General features: G+C 33.7%; 1 protein-coding gene across 2 annotated transcripts in view; it reads right to left on the bottom strand.

Moving 5' to 3' along the window:
* ClC-a (chloride channel protein 2) overlaps positions 1-19,335 on the bottom strand; it is a 63,662-nt gene extending 44,327 nt beyond the window's left edge. Inside the window, exon 1 of one of the 2 annotated variants that reach the window (XM_074135647.1) lies at positions 19,139-19,335. In XM_074135647.1, coding sequence (XP_073991748.1) covers positions 19,139-19,186 — 48 coding nt within the window. In that variant the 5' untranslated portion in view covers positions 19,187-19,335. Of the gene's footprint in view, positions 1-18,463; positions 18,482-19,138 lie in introns of those variants that run through there. The other variant, XM_074135650.1, reaches the window with a different exon arrangement.
* Positions 19,336-19,536: the final 201 nt, after the last annotated feature.

Below are 19,536 nucleotides of genomic sequence, written 5' to 3'. Positions count from 1 at the left end.
TTTTTTTTTAAACTAATAATAGTTTTAATAAAATTATATTAGATAGTTTAATGTACTGGGTATTAACTGGGTAGCTAACAGTGGTTAAAACCAAATTAAGCCTTGTTATTGGAAGTAAAATGGATTACGAAAAGGCCAATCAAATTATTTACAGAAATTAACATAAACGCTTTTAATTGATATTCAAAAACAAATTACTCCCTCTTTTTAAAGTTAAAACAATACTTTAGTATGTAGGGCAACTATTAAGGTTTATGGCGTTTTTTCGTAATCATTTAAAAACACATAAACTTAAGGTTATAGTGATTACTCGATCCTGTATAACCCAGTGGTTATCAATAAATAACCAAGGTGGTCTATGTGATTGATTTTATAGAATAAGTCTACATGAACCGGTTAGTTATTAAATAATATCCGGTTTGCAACGGAAATTATTAAAACGCTTCAATAAGTTTGGTTCGAAGCTTCCGCTAGCATTGTTTGTGTAATTAACCCCTTCGAACGACAAGGCTGTGTTGTCATAAATGACACCTACGTTCTTAGTTTCAGCACGTGTGAAGGTAGAAATGGTAGGACAGCCCTTTCGCGTTCAGTACCCTTCTTATTCAGTCAGTAACTTAAATGGGAAGGTAATTTTACTGCGCTTTCCATTACGCGGTTTTGAAGTTACGAGGGTCGTTTGAAAAGTCAGAGAGATAGCACTACTGGCACGTATCGAGGTTATGTTTAGTTAGTAGCATCTCTTGGAAGAACACACACCAAGTTTCAGCCAAATCGGTCTATTTCTTTGTGTTTGGCATTCGTTTGAATCGAGGAAGTCGAGTGATTTTCAAAAAATGGACCAAAAACGAAATCGTGTGAAGTGTTGCAAGGATGGTTTGCAGTTGTTCCAGAAGAATCCGCAGGACTTTAAGCGTCGTTTCGTCACTGTGGATGAAACATGGATACATCACTACACTCCTGAGACCAAAGAAAAATCTAAACAATGGGTTACCAAGGGGGAATCTGCGCCAAAAAAGGCGAAGACCGTTCCTTCGGCCGGAAAGATTATGGCGACTGTCTTTTGGGATTCGCAAGGAATAATCCTCATCGACTACCTGGAAAAGGGTAAAACTATTACAGGTGCATGTTATTAATCGTTATTGGACCGTTTGAAAACCGAGCTGCAAGAAAAACGCCCACGATTGGCCTACAAAAAAGTCCTTTTCCATCACGACAACGCACCACAGCTTACACCTCAGCAGTTGTGGTCGCAAAATTAATGGAAATAGGGTTCCAACTCGTTTCACATCCCCCCTATTCTCCAGACTTGGCTCCCTCGGACTACTATTTGTTCCCCAATATGAAGAAATGGCTGGCGAGAAAAAGATTTTATTCAAACGAGGAGGTGATTGCAGAAACGAATGGCTATTTTTCAGACTTGGACAAATCCTATTATTCGGAAGGGATCAACAAACTAGAGCAGCGTTGGACGAAGTGTATAAGCCTAAAAGGAGACTATTTTGAAAAATAAAAAAGGTTTACCCCAAAAAATTAAGTAGTTTTTATTTTTGCAAGGACTTTTCAAACGACCCTCATATTTTTCGTTTCTCCTGGTAGGTGTCAATACTTGGCACTGCCTTGTTGACTGGCTTGATGATTGTGTGGTTGATAGATGATTTTTCTCATACAGTGATTCCATTTTTTCATTCTAATTTGGCTACTTTTTTTGATTGTAGTACATTTTTATCTGCTTTTTTATTTGCGACTGGCAAACAAATTTTATTAAAAATCACATCTTTTTGGTTTGTCATATCATTTACTCATATCACATTTATTTATTCACATGAGATGTACAGTGGAGTCTCGGTTATCCGTCACCCTTTTATCTGTCTATTCCAATTAACCGTCACTGTCCTCAGTATTTAAAGTGTGGGGTTTTTTGCCCTAAAAAGATCAAACACAAACAAACCCGCCCACAAAACCGATTAGATGTCGCAGACATTGTATTCATTAATTTTAATACACAATAGAATGAATTGAATAATGAAAGATAGCTGAACTCTAAGGCTTAAGCGTATAAACGTATAAAATATGTATACCAGTTAATACAAAGTTTTATACACGTTAAACAAAAGAATCTGGAAATTTTCCTGTTTTTTTCCATTATCCGTCCATTCGACTATCCGTCACGTGTCCGGTCATGACGGATAACCAAGACTCCACTGTATTTCTAAACCCAATAAATGGTTGATTTAAGTCATAAGTGTTGAACAAAAAAAAAATGAAAAAGTAGCGGTAGGTGTCATGTATGACCTTACCTTGTCGTTCTAGGGTTAGTCCTACTGACTTGGGGATACGGAATCTGGGGCTAAAAACACCTTTTTTTGGAGAGGAGGGGGCGATGTTCTTTAAATCTATGTTGTTAATCTGAATACAGGTTTCTAGCGGTAGTTATAAACAACCAGGAAATTATAAAGAGTAAGGAGCTCAGTTTCAGATAACCCTGTGGAACTACTCAATGTTTATTGGTTGGAAAAAATGTTTAAAGTGAATTATGTGCTTTCACCACGTCCTCAACGCCAAATTTGGCTAGGGAAAAAAATGGCTGTTAATTTCGCTGAACGCCTAAGATGAAAACTTCTATACACCCAATTACAACTGTTTTAGCAATCATCGAGTATAACTGGGTTTGAATTTGGCGGTTTCTGGTTGAAGAAGTACCAAAAAGGAAGTGAATACAGCGCTTCGAACTCCTTCTAAGCACTGTTCAGCCCGTTGCGGTAAGGATATCGCCGCGTTTTCTCCCCTCTCGTCTCCTCTTTCTATACGCCAGACGGTGGTATGTTTTCTCGTTAATACTTCTATTCTCTCTTCTAACTCAGACGCCACTACAGCTGCCTCTCATCTACAATCTCATCTACACAAACTAGAACCCTGGGCCAAAAAGTGGAGAGTCAAATTCAATACTCAAAAAAAGTGCGAACAGATAACTTTTACTCTGCGTCGTAATTCTTGTCCCTCTATAAGTTTCAACTCAATTCCTCTTCCTTCTGCTAATTTAGTTCGCCACCTTGGGATGTACGAGGTGTGTTCAAAAAGTAACGGGAATTTTCGTTTTTTGAAAAAAATATTTATTTATTCATCTACATTAATATTGTCGCCTTCAAAGTAGTCCCCTTCGCATACAATACACTTGTGCCAGCGCTTTTTCCAATCCTCAAAACACTTCTGAAACTCGATCTTTGTGATAGCTTTCAGCTCTTTCAGCGATTCGCTTTTAATGTCATCTATGCTTGTAAAACGACGGCCTTTTAATGTTCTCTTTATGTTTGGAAATAGAAAAAAGTCACATGGAGCCATGTCTGGCGAACATGGAGGCTGGGGCATCGTTAAAGTTTTGTTTTTGGCCAAAAATTCACGAACAAGCAATGAAGTGTGAGCAGGTGCATTATCGTGGTGCAAAATCCATGAATTGTTTTGCCACAAATCCGGGCGTTTTTTTCGGCTTGCTTCACGCAAACGGCGTTGAACTTGTAGGTAGTACTCCTTATTGATTGTTTGACCTTGTGGCAAGAATTCATGATGCACTATGCCATTAAAATCGAAGAACACAGTGAGCATAACCTTCACATTCGACCGCACTTGTCGAGCCTTTTTCGGTCTTGGCGATCCAGAATGCCTCCACTGGGACGATTGAGCCTTAGTTTCGACATCATATCCGTAAACCCATGTTTCGTCACCTGTTATAACACGTTTCAGTAGATCCGCATCGTTGTCGACTTCATTGAGTGACTCTTGAGCAACTTCCATTCTCCGCTGTTTTTGTTCGAAATTCAACAATTTTGGAACAAATTTTGCTGCCACACGTTTCATACCCAAAACATCCGAAAAAATGTCATGGCATGAGCCAATTGATATGGCAACATCATCAGTGACTTCTCTGATTGTGATTCGGCGATCGTTCATAACCATTTCTTTCACTTTTTTCACGTTTTCATCGGTTGTTGATGTGCTTGGACGTCCAGGTCGTTCGTCATCTTCAACGTTTTCGCGGCCATCTTGGAAACGCTTATACCACTCGTAAATCCTTGTTTTACTCATAGCAGACTCACCATATGCCTTTATTAACATTTCACACACTTTATTACACTTTATTTCATTTTTTACGCAAAATTTAATACAAATTCTTTGATCCATTTTTTTTAACAAACAAAAATCGCCAAGCTCGAAAAACACGTCTAACCTTAACGGCTGCCACTTAAGAAGTAAACAATGAATATTACTGAAAATTTTATCGTACTTCAGGGGCATGTGTACCAACATAATAAAAAAAAAAATTTTACAATCAGACTCTCCAAGCCCGCGAAATTTAAAAATTCCCGTTACTTTTTGAACACACCTCGTACATCGAAAAAAGATTTACATGGAATCCGCACACTAAACAGAAAAGACTTGAACTCAACCGACGAAACAAATTACTACTGCGACTATTTGGCAGACAATCCAAACTACCACTGGAACATAAAAGACTAATATACAACTGCGTACTCAAACCGATCTGGACTTACTGACTCGAACTGTTCAGCCAAACTTTCTAATTCACAAAAGATCTCCAGTCCTTCCAATCCAAAATACTCCGTCAGATGAACGAATTATCCATTTTATGTCTCTAACTCCCACCCTCCATAACGACCTCAAAATCTCATACGTAACTGACGAATCTAAATCTAAAAATATAGAAAATTCTTTGAATCTCTTCCATTCTCTACAAATCCTCTTGTTCTAAATCTCGCCTCCAAAACGATTCCAGATCGTCCTCCACGACGATTGAAACGCTGTTGGCCTCGTTACCATCTTCAGTAATGTAAGAAACTCCAGCGAGAGTGATGCCGGTGGGCAGCTTCTCTCCTCCAGCTGATCCAGCCATAAAGTCTTCTTTTATCGTATTCACTTATTACATTTTATTCTTTGTAGATTGTGAATAGCAAATAAATTTTTAAAAAAATACTTGTTGCTGATCTAATTTTTGATTTAAAAAAAAAAATATATTTACAGCGAATTTACTACAATCACCTGATCCATGTTGGAATCCTTGGCCTCCTAAATTAGAAATTCCCGCGAATAAACTCTCGTTAAAGTTCTTTCCATATCTAGAACTTTGTTTTTTTTTGTGAACATTACTGTTTTTTCGAGCTGGTTTTTGGTGATCAATTCTTATTTTGACTTTCCTACCGATTTAGTTAAATATATATATATATATATTTTGTGACGTACATAACTCTTCTTACAATTTCATCGTAAATTTCTCTTAAGTTTGGTTACTTAAGTAAACTTTATGTTGAGCATTTATTTTTTGCGATAACAACAAAACGAACAAAACAAAATGCTATAAGTAGAACAGTCCAGATTCTTTGGGATGCTGGCTATGACATTAGTCTGCTAATCAGTCCCAAGGACATTTACGAGTCAAACAGGTAAAAACAGGTAAACTATTTATTTAAAAAAAAAGAAGTAGAAAGCACTTTTAAGAAAAGCTTTAAAACGGAAGGGAAAAAATTAATAAATAAAAGACCGGCAGGAAACAATATTTTCAACAGTACTGACACCTCCTCAAAAATACGTCACAATTTTTTTTTTTATTATATTCTAATATTACTTAAGTTCCAAGATTTTTTTTGTGTTCTTGTTTGTATTTATCTCCAAATAAGGCGCATTTAGACATTTAATTCTCATAAATAATAAAATAAATTCAACAACCAGCTGGCAGATATTTATTATAAATGTTACCTGCATTAGAAATATTTATTTACCTTCAAATCTATCCATGTGTTATGGACAATTTAACTTCTTTTTTTCTTTTTTTTTGTAATAAATACATTTGTTAGAATGTATTTGATAATTATTAATGTTATTCCCATAGCTGTGGTAAAGGACAGACAGTTAACATGTTAATGTAAACCTTGTACACGCAAAATAAACAAATTGCTCTTAACATACTACCATTTTACGAATTAATAAATATAAAATGTACTCTGTTCAGTTTTTCTATCAGCGAAGATCCGTTTTGAAGTCCTCCGTAAGTCCGAAAATGTAATTTTTACAAAATTGGTCTATGCTTTGAGAAAATGTTTTGAAATACTGAATCGCTTTCCGGTCAACAACAATTCTGAATAAAATTTTTTAGCCCGCTACCTGGATTATGAGAAAGTCATGTGATTGTTACACATCCGGTTTCTGATTTAGAGGTGGTAAAAAATAATTATTATACGCAAAAAGAAGAAAGTTTCACCAAAATAAAGTATACTGATGTTGGACATCCAAATTAATTTCAGAAGCCCATTTTGCCCTATTCTCTTAAGGCAATTTTCTTAAGGTAAGTACATCCTCTCGCCCTAGGATGGGGACCCCTATCCCCCGCACTCCCCTTTTTATTATCAAGAAATACTTCCATTTCTCCTTATTCGCGGCATCGGCCTCCCGTCAAATCGTATCCCGCACCAGGGATTCTAATACGGAGTCTTTCCACCTGGTCTTAGGTCTTCCACACCTTCTTCTTCTTCTTCCCTCAACCGTGTCATGTCATACACTGCCTTTACGATTCTGTCTCCACCAATCCTTAACAAATGCCCCAACCATTTTGGCTGCTTAAGCTCTCTCCATTGATTGAAGCATATTTTGTTGCGACATTCAAAGCTGTTCTAATGTCCGCATTTCTTATTTTTTCCCCCTTTCGGATCTACCTGCTGATCTCCTCCCAGTAGTCCAGCGGTTCCCAATCTTTTTTCATTAGTGTACCCCTTTACCTGATTTTTTCCTTAGTGTGTACCCCTAATATATATATACATTTATATATAAATAATAAATATGTAATCGTATTCTTGATTTTACGTATTGCAACTTCAAATTAACAATAAACCATGGTATCGATATCGGTATCGAATCATTCGATATATTGGTATCGAGAAAATACTGCAGTATCGAATGAGTACTTATTAATTCTTGTCAATTTATATGTTATTCAGTTTTATTATAATAATTTTGTAATTAAGTTGTAGGAATCATTTATTATATAATTTTTTTCTCATTAATAATATATCTGTATAATTTTTATATCTTCCGCCATAATAACTTTTTTTTCGCGTACCCCAGGTTGGGAACCGCTGCAGTAGTCCATTTCGGATGGATACCCAATCTATTTCTTTCATTTTTTTTATTTAGAGTCCAGGTCTCTACTCCATAATAGCACAATACTTTCAAATGGTGGGTGCTGCAGGAAATATTTTTATTCCACAGCACTGGATTGAGGAGCATTCCTAAGACCTTTCCCTTCTCTGATTCTTCTTCTAAGTATCAAGAAATACTTAAAAAACATTTTTCTTTGTTTTTGTCTTTGCAATTTCCTTTTGACGTCACCAATGTTCGGTCAGTGTTCTGCCGAGCAAAAAAAGAAAATACTATTTTTTTTTTGTACGTGTAATTGATTAGAAACAATTACAGATGTAAATTAATCAAATACATTTACAAACACCAAGTCAAATAATTTTTTTTTTTTAGACCAATCAGACAATTTGTTTCAAACAAATAAGACAATAAAATTATTAACTAGCCATAATAATTAAACCTCTGTAATACATAATGACCTTGTATTTTATATTATTTAAATTTTTTGTAATTACTTTACGATAAGATTAGCTTATTTCAAATTTCAAATTGTCAACATGTAAGCTAACATGTTAATATCAAAAAGGAGATATGATTTTTCAATTTAGTTTATTCATTAATAATAAAAGAACTTTTATTTAATTAATATGGTTGAATTAATTAAGACTTTATTCATTTACCCACACAAATTTTTAGAAAATTTGCCAAATAATTATAAAGTAAAGTAATCGCCTATTTTTTCAGGCGGGGCTTAACCTCCAACTACCATTTACTAGGTGTCGTGGACGGAGGCGAATAGCAAACGTATTTTACTATTTCTCATTTAACCATTAAATAAAATCCAAGGCCTAAGACACCGGGAATCGAACCTACTAAACCAACAATACATCTAAGCATTGCGGGACTAGCCTCTTAACCCGCTCGGCTACCATGGTGCTTGCCAAATAATTATATTGAACATTTATTTTCAATGTTAAATTTAAGAATCGTCAGCTACTGTTTATCAATTACACTACTCTCGCACAATGCACGTTACAATAATAGATGTACCTGCTATCAATGTGATAAAGTACACTTTAAAGTACGATAACAAAGTTTTTTTTAATTTTGTTTTGCCTCAGAAACATTTTTATCATTTTCCAAAGTTAATTTACAATGATAACGGTCCTAGCTTGAGTGATAACGTGATTTACTTCAAATATTTAGTAGAGATAGGAGTAAAAATTACGGGAGCAGTCAAAATTTTAGTGATAAAAGGTAACAAATTTGGAGCTGGAAAAAAAGAAGTTTTACGTAGAAGATTCACGAGACTATCTCTTTTTCTATTCATAAAATTCTGCTCTCTCAGAATGAGAATTGAGTCAGGGAGATACATTATGGGAATTTCCAGCATCTTCCAACAGAACCAGCAGGTGCTATCTCGCGTACCAAACTTTAGTAGCTTCTTCAGATGCAGATCTGTGTGTCGGTCGGCAATATCCTGTGAGGAAACCCATACGCGCTGCACGAAATGCACGTCTTATATCACTTCCGGTTATCGTGATAGATCTTCCATCTTTCTCGGATCAGGAAAACTGGACTTCCTCTACAGGCCCCTCCTACTTCCTCTTCAAACCTAACCCTAAAATGAGAAGTGTTCAGTCTTCAATATCTCATTTTATGTTTAATTTTCTACTGCCCAACCCCAAGCCTTCGTCCTAAATCGGAAATCTGTTTTATCTCTATCGAGTTTGCCAAGGTAGTTTGCTAAAGAAGGTGTGAAAACGGCAGACGTTCATCGTGAGAAGTTTATGGAGAAAACATTATAAGCCGTTAAAAATGGGCTAAAACTTAAAAAAAAAAAATGGCCTCACGAATTGGGGCGACCTTCAAGGTCATTTACTGAAGATTTGGTGCAAGAAAGTTGACGTAAAAGTGGAAAGAGAACAAAACGCTTTACGATTTCAAAAAGTTATCAAAGAAATATATAGGCTTCGTGACCGTAAACTAAGAATTCAAGATTGGCGAGGAATCGGTCAAATAAAAAAACAACTCGTCTTTTTTGCCAACGTTTCGACAAATACGTATATTGTCTTCTTCAGGGCCTGGATATTACAAATACACAAATACAAACATCATTTAGAGAATCAGCAACACAGAAAATTAGTAAAAAAACAGTAATATAAAAATAAAGTAAAATACAATAAATTATTTATAATTATTAAAAACTTACTTAAAAACTTAAACCCGCCTAGCCACTAAGTTTTTTATAGTTATAAAGAATTTATTGTATTATATTACTGTTTTTTTTTACTGATTTTCAGTGTTACTGATTCTCTAAATTGTTTGTATTTGTGTATTTGTAATATCCAGGCCCTGAAGAAGACAATATATTTGTCGAAACGTTGGCAAAAAGACGAGTTTGTTTTTTTATTTGACCGATTCCTCGCCATTCTTGAATCCTTAGTTATCAAAGGAGTTTACTCATGTGACAAGAACTGTTATCTTTTGTGACCGGACGCTTAAATTATATCAAAAGTTGTGTTCTTCAAGCTGGATACCGGAAATGTTGATACAGATGCACAAAAACAAACTTCCTGTACAAGTGCCAATTTAAAGACCAGTGGCTACCTTTTGTTTTTGCATTTAAAGATGCATCTGGGTGGGACGATGATGAGGTGCAAACGATCGTGTTGTAATGGTTGCCAAATCAGACGGTAGACGGTTATACAATACGATAAGTGCCTTAACATCAGTGGCAATTAGTGTACAAAAGTTGATTAAGGTACCAGGCTTTGGTACAAATAAAATTGGTAAGAAAAGTATTCTTGTTTTTCTTTCATTTCAAAACGGAAGTTACTTAAAAACACGCCTCGTAGGTCGAACACCTGGCCACGATATAAATTCATAAACAGACAAACGTACAGCCTTCAATTATTATATTATCCAATGACTATCAATCAATAAATCTCATTCAATTGGTATTACCATTATTATTATTCATACTACTATTATATAATTAAATTGAAATATAAAATAAAGCTCACGACCTACAAACCTAATTAAACGACTTTCATTGATTAAAAAATTAGATAAAGTTATTGTAATCTATTACGAAATCAAAATTATCAGAAACATAATCAATGTACAATATCAGCCTTCAAATAACACCTGTCGCTCGTGACAATATTATTGAATAATATTAGGTTCGTATTATTTTATTCAGGGCGCCTGAACGGAATATTTTCTTACAATAGTCAGCTGACTGTTTAGTTTATTTATCTATGGGTAAAAAAATAACGATTCTTTATCCTGCAACCGTAAAATAATGTGATAATCATTTAATCAAAAGTAGAGACCAAATCGTTTGTTTCTCCAATGGCTAACAACAAAAAAAATGTAAGCTGCTGTAGTTACTTTAAATATCTAGTGAATTTATGTCAGGTTATTTAATGTACTTTGTACGAGTAAGAGGATCAAAACGTAATGCTGTCTGTGACGGCTCTGTTTACCAGCAATGCTTTTACTGGAAGTGAAATACAATCCTCACTGAAAATCCTGTAGGCTTTTCGTGGACTTCGCGAAAAAAACGAGAATAATAACTTTGTACTCGTTTCCGGTGAAGAAGTTTCAGCCGGAATCGGAAGCGTTAGAAATGAAGTAAAAGATGACATATTAACTGTGAGGCTGCTTGCAATGTTGCTGTCTCTGAGGTATTATCGCTAAAGCCGTAAAAATTTGCTCAGAGCGTAAAACTTTGATGGTGAAGTTATATCTGTAGCGTTAGAATAGATTAATAATAAAAATTGATTATAATGGAGAGCCATCCTTACCGATCTTATAGAGTTTTTGGCGATTATAGTGATCATACATGCAGCTAGTAAGCTCATCTCCAATGGTCCATAAAGGTACAAGGAGCTTTAGTGTGACTTAGAGGGATTGCTGACATGAACAAGTCGGACAGATCAAAGGCGTTACTGCATCCAAAATTACCACAGCCAAGAAATAAATTTTAAAAAAAGCTTGCGTACAGAAATGCTACAAACTTTGCAAAGAAACGTAAGGAATTAAAGAAATGAACCAGAGGAAAGCGAGCACGGAATGCTGGATAACTTCCAATGGATGGCCTACAATCCAGATAACCCAGAGATGATTCGAACTGAAGCTGTGAACTCTCCACTTTGTACGTGGACAAGAGGGGAGAGATGATTTCTGATCTTTTAGCTCTCTAGGTGAAGCTTTACGTACACATTTCCTTGGCGGGTCATAAACAAATACAAATTTTCTTGAGATCAACTCTTAAATTCATCGGCTGATCGTAAATGCTGAAGTCCTACTACAATGTCTGGGGTTTGGCCAAGAAAATATACAGACGATAAGTTAATTGGTTTCGTTGGGGCGCCACGGTAGCCGAGCTGTTTGAGGCGAGACCTGCAAAGCTAATAGGTATTGTGGTATTGATTCCCGGTCTTAGGCCTTGGATTTTATTTAATGGTTAATAAAAGAAATTTACAGTAAAGTATGTTTGCTAGTCGCCTCCGTCCACGGCACCTAATTGGTAGTTGGACGTTAAGCCCCACCTGAAAAAATAGGCGATTACTTTACTTTTTGGTTTCGTTGAGAGCGCAAGCAACAAGCAATTACAATTCTACTGGGAAAACTTTGCTAAATAATAGAAAAGCTCAACACAATTTCGACAAAAAAATGTTACAAATCTATTGGAAAAATGAAACAACTCGAGGAAAACTCATAAAATTATAAAAATCATAAATTAGGATTAATTCCACAACATATTTGTATGTGATATTAAGTTATTTTGAAAGAATGATATTTAGTTTAATTGTTTCTTTGATAACAGCTCTGTGATAAAAACATGAGATGTAATATAATATTATCGCTTGGAATTATTAAGAGCAGGACGCTGTAAACAAGCCAACCATGTCCGCGTTTTTATTTTTTATTCGTTTTCTATGTTTTGGTTTGGTTTTTACTTTCTCTTACCGGGGGAAGAAAGCCGGAGGAATCACGCTCAATTTTCGGGTTCTACTTTTTCATCTAATTCTCCTAGGAAGGATATTCAAAATAATAGTGATGATCATGAGATATCGGTGAATATACGGAGCTTTGTTTAAAAGGAAGTTTAAAAGAAGTGAATAATCCACGCAGTAAGCGGAAGAGGTTTCCCTCTAACTCGGGATCTTAGCCGTTCCCATGATCCTTATTACTCAAATACAAGAAGTAGGAACACAAATTCTACTGAAATAGCAATATCAAGTAAAACCTAACCCACTGATCCTGTAAATAAATACTACAAATTTACTTGGGTACAATAAAAATGCCTTGTTTAAAGGAAATTATTTTTAGAGTCACTTCATCCAAGAGAAGGAAAAATTGGGAAAACAAAAAATAAGATTTGGTAAAAGTGGGAGAGCTTTTGATCTCTAAGTTACCGTCAGTAAGTAGATCGAAATATAACGTTGTATGTTAACTTCCTGCTGCTTACTGGCTTTTTGAATATTCTATCCCTACAGAAAGGAGAGCGCGTGTGAAAGAAGAGAAGAGAGATAGAGAGACCATTCTTTAAAAAAAATCACTTTTTCTGACTCAGAGCACCGCTTCCAGTGGAATGAAACTCCATTGTGAATGACCAAAATACCTTTCTTTACTTCTACAGGGTGGGGCAAAAGGTATGAACCGGTTTTAAAGGGATGTAAAACAAAAACAATTCAACTCACAGAAATTATGTTTATATTGTTTAATTCAGTACAGAATCTAGTTTTTTACATTAAGTTTGAAAGATGATATCACGTAGGTGGCGGCCGTCAGCCGCGATGCACTCTTGAAGGCGAATTCAGAAGTTTTCAACCGCTCTTCTGCCCAATTTCGATGGGTATTGCCGTAACTTCCTCTCTGATTCTGTCCATAAGTTCGTCCTGGGTATGTGGACGATGTTTAAAAACTTTTTCCTTTATGTACCCCCAAAGAAAAAAATCACAAATGCTCAAATCTGGTGAGCGTGCAGGCCACTCCACGTCACCCCTCAAAGAGACGAGGAGAGAGAGAGTGCATCGCGGCCATCTATGTGATATCATCTTTCAAACTTAATGTAAAAAACTAGATTCTGTACTGAATTAAACAATATAAACATAATTTCTGTAAGTTGAATTGTTTTTGTTTTACATCCCTTTAAAACCGGTTCATACCTTTTGCCCCACCCTGTAGTATGAAATAACCTTTATATAACATAAACATGGTAATATCGTAATAATTAGTAATACCACAATGTGATATCACGCAGACCTCCGAAGCTAATATGTATTGTGGTACTGGGTTCGATTCCCTGTCTTAGGCCTTGCATTTTTTTTTTAATGATTAATATGTTAAAAGGAATTTACAGTAAAGTATATTTGCTAGTCGCCTCCCGTCCACGGCACCTAATTTGATATTTGGACGTTAAACCCCGCCTGAAAAAATAGGCGATTACTTTACTTTCTTTACTTCTAGTACGAGAAATCCATCATAAATTAGACGTATAATAACATCAAGAGAGAGAAAACAGTAGGAGAGAATAACATCAAGAGAGAGAAAACAGTAAGAGAGAGAAAACAGTAACAGAGAATAACAGCAAGCGAGATCAACAGCAAGAAAAAATTCGGGTGAATATTTACTCAACTCAATTTACAGAAAGTAACTTATCTAATTGATATATCTGGCTATTATATTCATAAGTGTAAATTGGCTCCTTAACGAGTATAGATGGCGCTAAAGATAGCATAAATTAGATGTTACTAATCTTAATTAACTATAATTATGCATAAAATTGAATTAACTGAACTATGTTGAAACAAACACGTTTATATAATCAAGTATGTAATTAAAATAAATCTAATTTATGTATGTATAAATATATTTACACGTTCTGGACATTAGAAGCGCATTCATTGCATAACAAAAAATGACAAGTGCATAATAAAACCCTACAGCTCCAAGAAAAACCCTAATAAAGAAGAAAGGGCTTATGTGTAAGGGACCTACGAAAGGGATGGTGACAAATAAGGCCTAATTCTTATTTTTCCATATGGAAAATGGAAAATTCGCAGGCTACAGTATCGGAGAAAAACATTAATACATCCAGATTTTCACGTTGTTGCGGCTGTCCGTTGATTACCTAGCTTTTAGTTTGTTAAGAAATAAAAGCTAATCTCCTTAAGACTAGAATATAAAATAAATTTTTACATAAATAAATTGAAATGTATATAAAAAACATTTAGCTACATAATAACGTTGTTATAACAAACAGTGTCAGGGTAAATGCGAACATAACAGCCATTACGGGGATCTGGTTAGATATTTAAAAGCGAGTAGAATAATAATGATTTTCAATAACAGCCAGTTTTATCTTTTTAAATGTGTTTTGGGCTCATTTAAATTGAGTTTAATGTTATAATTTTTGTTTTCAAGCCACAACTAAGGTGATAGATGAAGGTACACATAGTGTTATAAATTTACCTTGAATTTCTTTAACCACAACACTATTCTAAAAAAAAATATTTCAAATGAAAAAAGAGTTCAGCGGTACAGTAATATGTTCAATAATTTACTAACGAAGCTTGTAAAAGGAAGATTGTTCTGGAAAAACCATTTAGAGAAAAGTCAACCTCCAATCCGACCCCACCCCGGAATGCCCGGGAAATTCTTTATTAGGAAAATCATTCAAATAAAAGTGAAACAAAAACCACCACTTATTGCAATAAACATTTGGAGAAAAATCGTAGATGGCTTTTTTCCAAGAAAACTCAAAAATTCATTCACAAAATTGGTACTTTCGGTTGGGAAATTTTCAGGACACCCTTAAAACGGAAATTCTCAAGTGAAAACTTACAATCGAAAATGTAACACTATGGCCATACTTCCTCTTACTTACTGTCAATGTAAACATATTCTTCATATAAAGATAAAGTAATTGCCTATTTTTTCAGGCGGGGCTTAACGTCTAACTACCAAATTAAGTGTCGTGGACGGAGGCGATTAGCAAACATACTTTACTGTAAATTTCTCATCTTTACCATTAAATAAAATCCAAGGCCTAAAGACTATGGAATCGAACCCAGTACCACAATACATGTTAGTATATAAAGACAATATATGTTAGTAAAGTAATACAATGAAGAAAAACGACCAACTTTGTGCATGAGAGTGTGCATGCTTAATATTAATAAAAATGCTAAACGACGTTCAGAGAAAGTTATTATGTAAAATAAGGCAAGAGCTGTCTTAGACGGTGAACATGATGATATCTATATGGAAATGATGGCTACCAGATGTTATGAATTTTGATGACTTTTAACGGAAAATACATCATAAACTTGTATACGGAGAATAAGAAAAAAGGAAAAAAAGAAGAAGATAGTTTTTCCTTTACCAGAAGAAATTCAATTCTCTACGAAAGATGAAAAAAGGAATCCATAGTACGAGATACGTATTTGAGGTGGGTTTAAGGGAAATATAAAGTAAAACTTGCTAGATATAAGAATGTCTATTATAAGTAGAAATTATGTGAAGAGGTACGTCAGAAAACAGTAGTAAATCAGCTGGAATTAGTTAAAGCTGCCTCCCTGATCAACAGGTTATCAGATAGTTTCCATATTCTGATAATCTACGGAAGATCGTGGCGAAATTCTGACTTAAAAAAAAAATCACTAACGCAAGACTTTCTCCCTTCTTGCATTTTTCCATTCATAAATTTTCTTTAAAAAAATCAATATTTATTAAATTTAGTTGCATCTAATATTAGTAGTTGCATTCACTCTAAACGAAAGATGGTCTAACGGCAATAATACAGAAAAACAAAAACAAAAAACCTGAATGTACCTGGAAAAATAACAGTATTAAAAGTAATAGACCAACAGAGTGACGTAAATTCCGCAGTTTAAAGGAAATCGTTTTCTAAAAAATTGGAAAAAAAAAACCTACACAATCAAATGGGATTTCCCGTAATGTTCTAGACGGAAAACTTATTGTAGCGTTCCTCCCTCATAGCTCTAATTATAAATATCAAATGTGAAATATTCCAACTACCCTCATTTTTCCTTAAAAAACAACAAAATATTTTATTTTAAACTCAGAAGACCACCAAAAGTGAATTCATAATAAGGGAGAACAGTAAACACAATACTTAAAAAGATTTATAGTCGTAAATTAATAGTTATTAGTGAAATACAACTATTGACAAATAGATTACATTGAAGACTTGCGCAAACGCAAAGCTTGCATTAATTTTCAAAACTAAATAACTGATAAATATGTTCTACAATGAATCATTTGCTAGTAGCTAAGATAGCAACTAGTCATTCCTCAAGAATTAGATAAGAAAGAAATGTTTCTGTTTGGTTCAGTCAATGGGCCCTAAAAGTCAACAGAACATTTACCTCAAATTTCTTGAGGATTCCTCCTCTCTCTCAAAATAAATTTGTAGAAAAAAACACGAGGATGTACCAAGGACAATAGCAATGGATTTCGCTAGATCGTATGTTCAGAAAAACAAAACAAAAAAATCTCAAAGCTCACATCTTTCCAGATTTTAAAGCTGTACGAACAGAAAAAGAACATGGCCTACAATGGAGAAGAAATTAAATTAATAAATTCAGTAAAATTATACAAGTTACATAAAAAACCTAATGGAACCAATTAAGCTATAATTCCTCCTAATTAACCATTAACAATCATTTTATTTGTTTTTATGATGCATTTAATGACTTTATTACCTTTTATGAACCAGAAAATATTCTCAGACAGAAATTAATTATTACATTTTTTATGATCTTCATACATTATCTTTTCTTTTTTACTCTCTTTAAAACAATATACAGAAGTTTTATTACAGATTGCTAAAACATAACGAATTTTCGAGTTGATTTCAGAAATAGTAACTGAAAGATATTTTCAAAGAATTTTATTTGCAAAACAAATGAAACAATAAAGAAACTTGTAAAAGATTAGAAGAGGTACCCAGGAGGTTTACGCGGCTTAAGTTCTAACTTAAGTAGAATCTTAGCTGTCATTGCGAAAATAAAAAGTTATTAAAAACTCGTAAAACGCTAACATTAAAATGTTACAACATCTGGTTGTAGTATTTCTGTCATCTCTGTGTTTGGTCTGGATCCCACAGGAATATATAGTACATACAGGCACAAAAGCATATCATGTTTTAAATAACACTGTTTCAGCATCAAAAAGCCCATAAAACATGTACGTATTTCTGGAGGACATCTCTTTACAAAAATTAAGCTCGACTGCAATATTTCCTTTTAAAAGAAGTAAGCCAAGAAGAACAAACAACAGCAACGTCTATTATGATGTTAATAAAAAATAAACAGGTTAATAGAGAACTTTAAAAAAAAAGAACAAGCCATAACATCTGCGTCAGGCTTCAGTGACTGGATGATAACTAATTATGTTCTGTGTATTAACTATCACAAACCTTACAACGTCGGTTAGAGAGTAATTTTTTTTTTTTGAGCGGCAATAACATATGCTTTTAATTCTTAAAAATACAAGGTTGAGATTTTTACGTTAGACAAATCACATTACAGCTCGCCGGGAAATCTTAAACAATTATTTACAGTAAATTTAAAAACTTGAAAAATCTACAAACAAATTCAATACTACTAGTAATTTTCATATTGTAATCTTAATGACTCACAGTATTTACATATCAGATTTATGCAATGAGTAAAACAGACATTAAAAATAAATCTAGTTTGAAATACATTCTCTAACTCTAATTATCATAGTTGTAATATAAATTCTCTAATAATGTTATGGAGTACAACATAAAAGCGTAGAATTTCCCAAAAAAAAGCACGTTAGAGGGAAGCACCAATACCCTCCTTTACAGTATGAACACGAAAATTTTGTCAAACAAAACTGATAGTTCCCTAATGGTTATTTATTAAATCTAGTTAATAGATGAATAAAACTTGAACTTAATTGGTAATTTTGAAAAAGCTGTTTCTAACGCAGCATTTCGAAACTCATTTAAACCCGTTAATCTTATGTAAATTTGGTATCACTATCCTCTCAACCGAAAGTTTTGGTAATTCCTATTGGGAAGTTACCTTCACTAAGTTACTCGGGAAGCGATACGCAAACGAAATGTAAAAACAAGATTTTTCTAAGTTTTTTCCTTTTTTGTGGGGCTGGTGTTTTCACAATTACGTTATATATTTTACAAATTCATTATTAACACACAAGAATAACATAAAAACTTCCATAAATGCAAATAACAAAAAAATATTTTCTGTTAAGAAGAAAAAATTTAAAATAATTCACTTTGTCATACCTTTCAATAAATAAATATTGGAATCCCATCTCCATAATTTAATCACAGATAAGGCCACTACAGTAAAACACTGATGGTTTGTTTAAATGCTCTAACAAATTTCAGATACACAACTTTTGTTATTGCTTTTATAAATTGTAAATATTACGCGAGATGAGTTTTAAACAGTATTTTACATATTAATATATACATTATATAAATAGTGTATATAAACTGAATGCAATATAACTTCACAGATAACATGAAATAAACAGCAATGTCAATTCAATGTTTATTATTATTTCAATTAACTAAAGTAAAGGTAACAATAAGGTTGCAAATTGTATTGCATTCCTTTACCGGTTTATAGTTTACAATTAAACGCACGACAACTTTCTGTAATACTTTCGACATTATATACTTTCTGAACATTGAAAAGAATCTAACTGTCAATTTAAGGAACTAAAAGAGTAACTTAACTTAAAGGGTAGGAAATATCCGGGTTTATTATATGAGATCAATTAATTTACACCATAGGGGAACTAATACATAAAAAAAAGATAAGCCAAACTTAAAACCTTTTATAATATTTGGCTGACAAAAAAATATACATACATTTCGAAGATTTTTTAAAAATTATTTTAAGGTTTTGCAGTTTTCCAATAACTTTAAATTTAAAAATAATAACGTACTTACCAAAGTATGCTGGTACGCATGTTGATCCATAAAACTACAGCGATCCATGATTTGAAAACAGATATACACTATTTAACCATAACTAATTAATAATAAAAAAAATAAACTATCATCCCTCCTGTACTTAAAAAAATAAAGATCTAAATAACTTAGTGTCGTTGAAGTCACTGATACTAAATGACGCGGTCAACTCACAGTTAACAGCATTGATACCTTCTTTATAACTGCTCAACAATATCCCCACTCCTCCAATCATCGAATACTATAAAAGACATGCCGCAGAAACTAATAATTTTTCCTTCTACCAATTTTATTTACTGAATTTTTTCTCAACATTATTGGAACCCCTGAGAAACTTCCAAAAATATAGAAATTAATTCATTAAATAAATATATCTA

This window comes from Rhodnius prolixus, unplaced genomic scaffold (genome assembly GCF_049639745.1).
Source record: "Rhodnius prolixus isolate KJV_2025 unplaced genomic scaffold, Rpr scaffold_5, whole genome shotgun sequence".
NCBI classification, from domain to species: domain Eukaryota; kingdom Metazoa; phylum Arthropoda; class Insecta; order Hemiptera; family Reduviidae; genus Rhodnius; species Rhodnius prolixus.
Note: the sequence above shows the minus strand (reverse complement) of the source record. Positions and strands in the feature narration are given on the sequence as shown.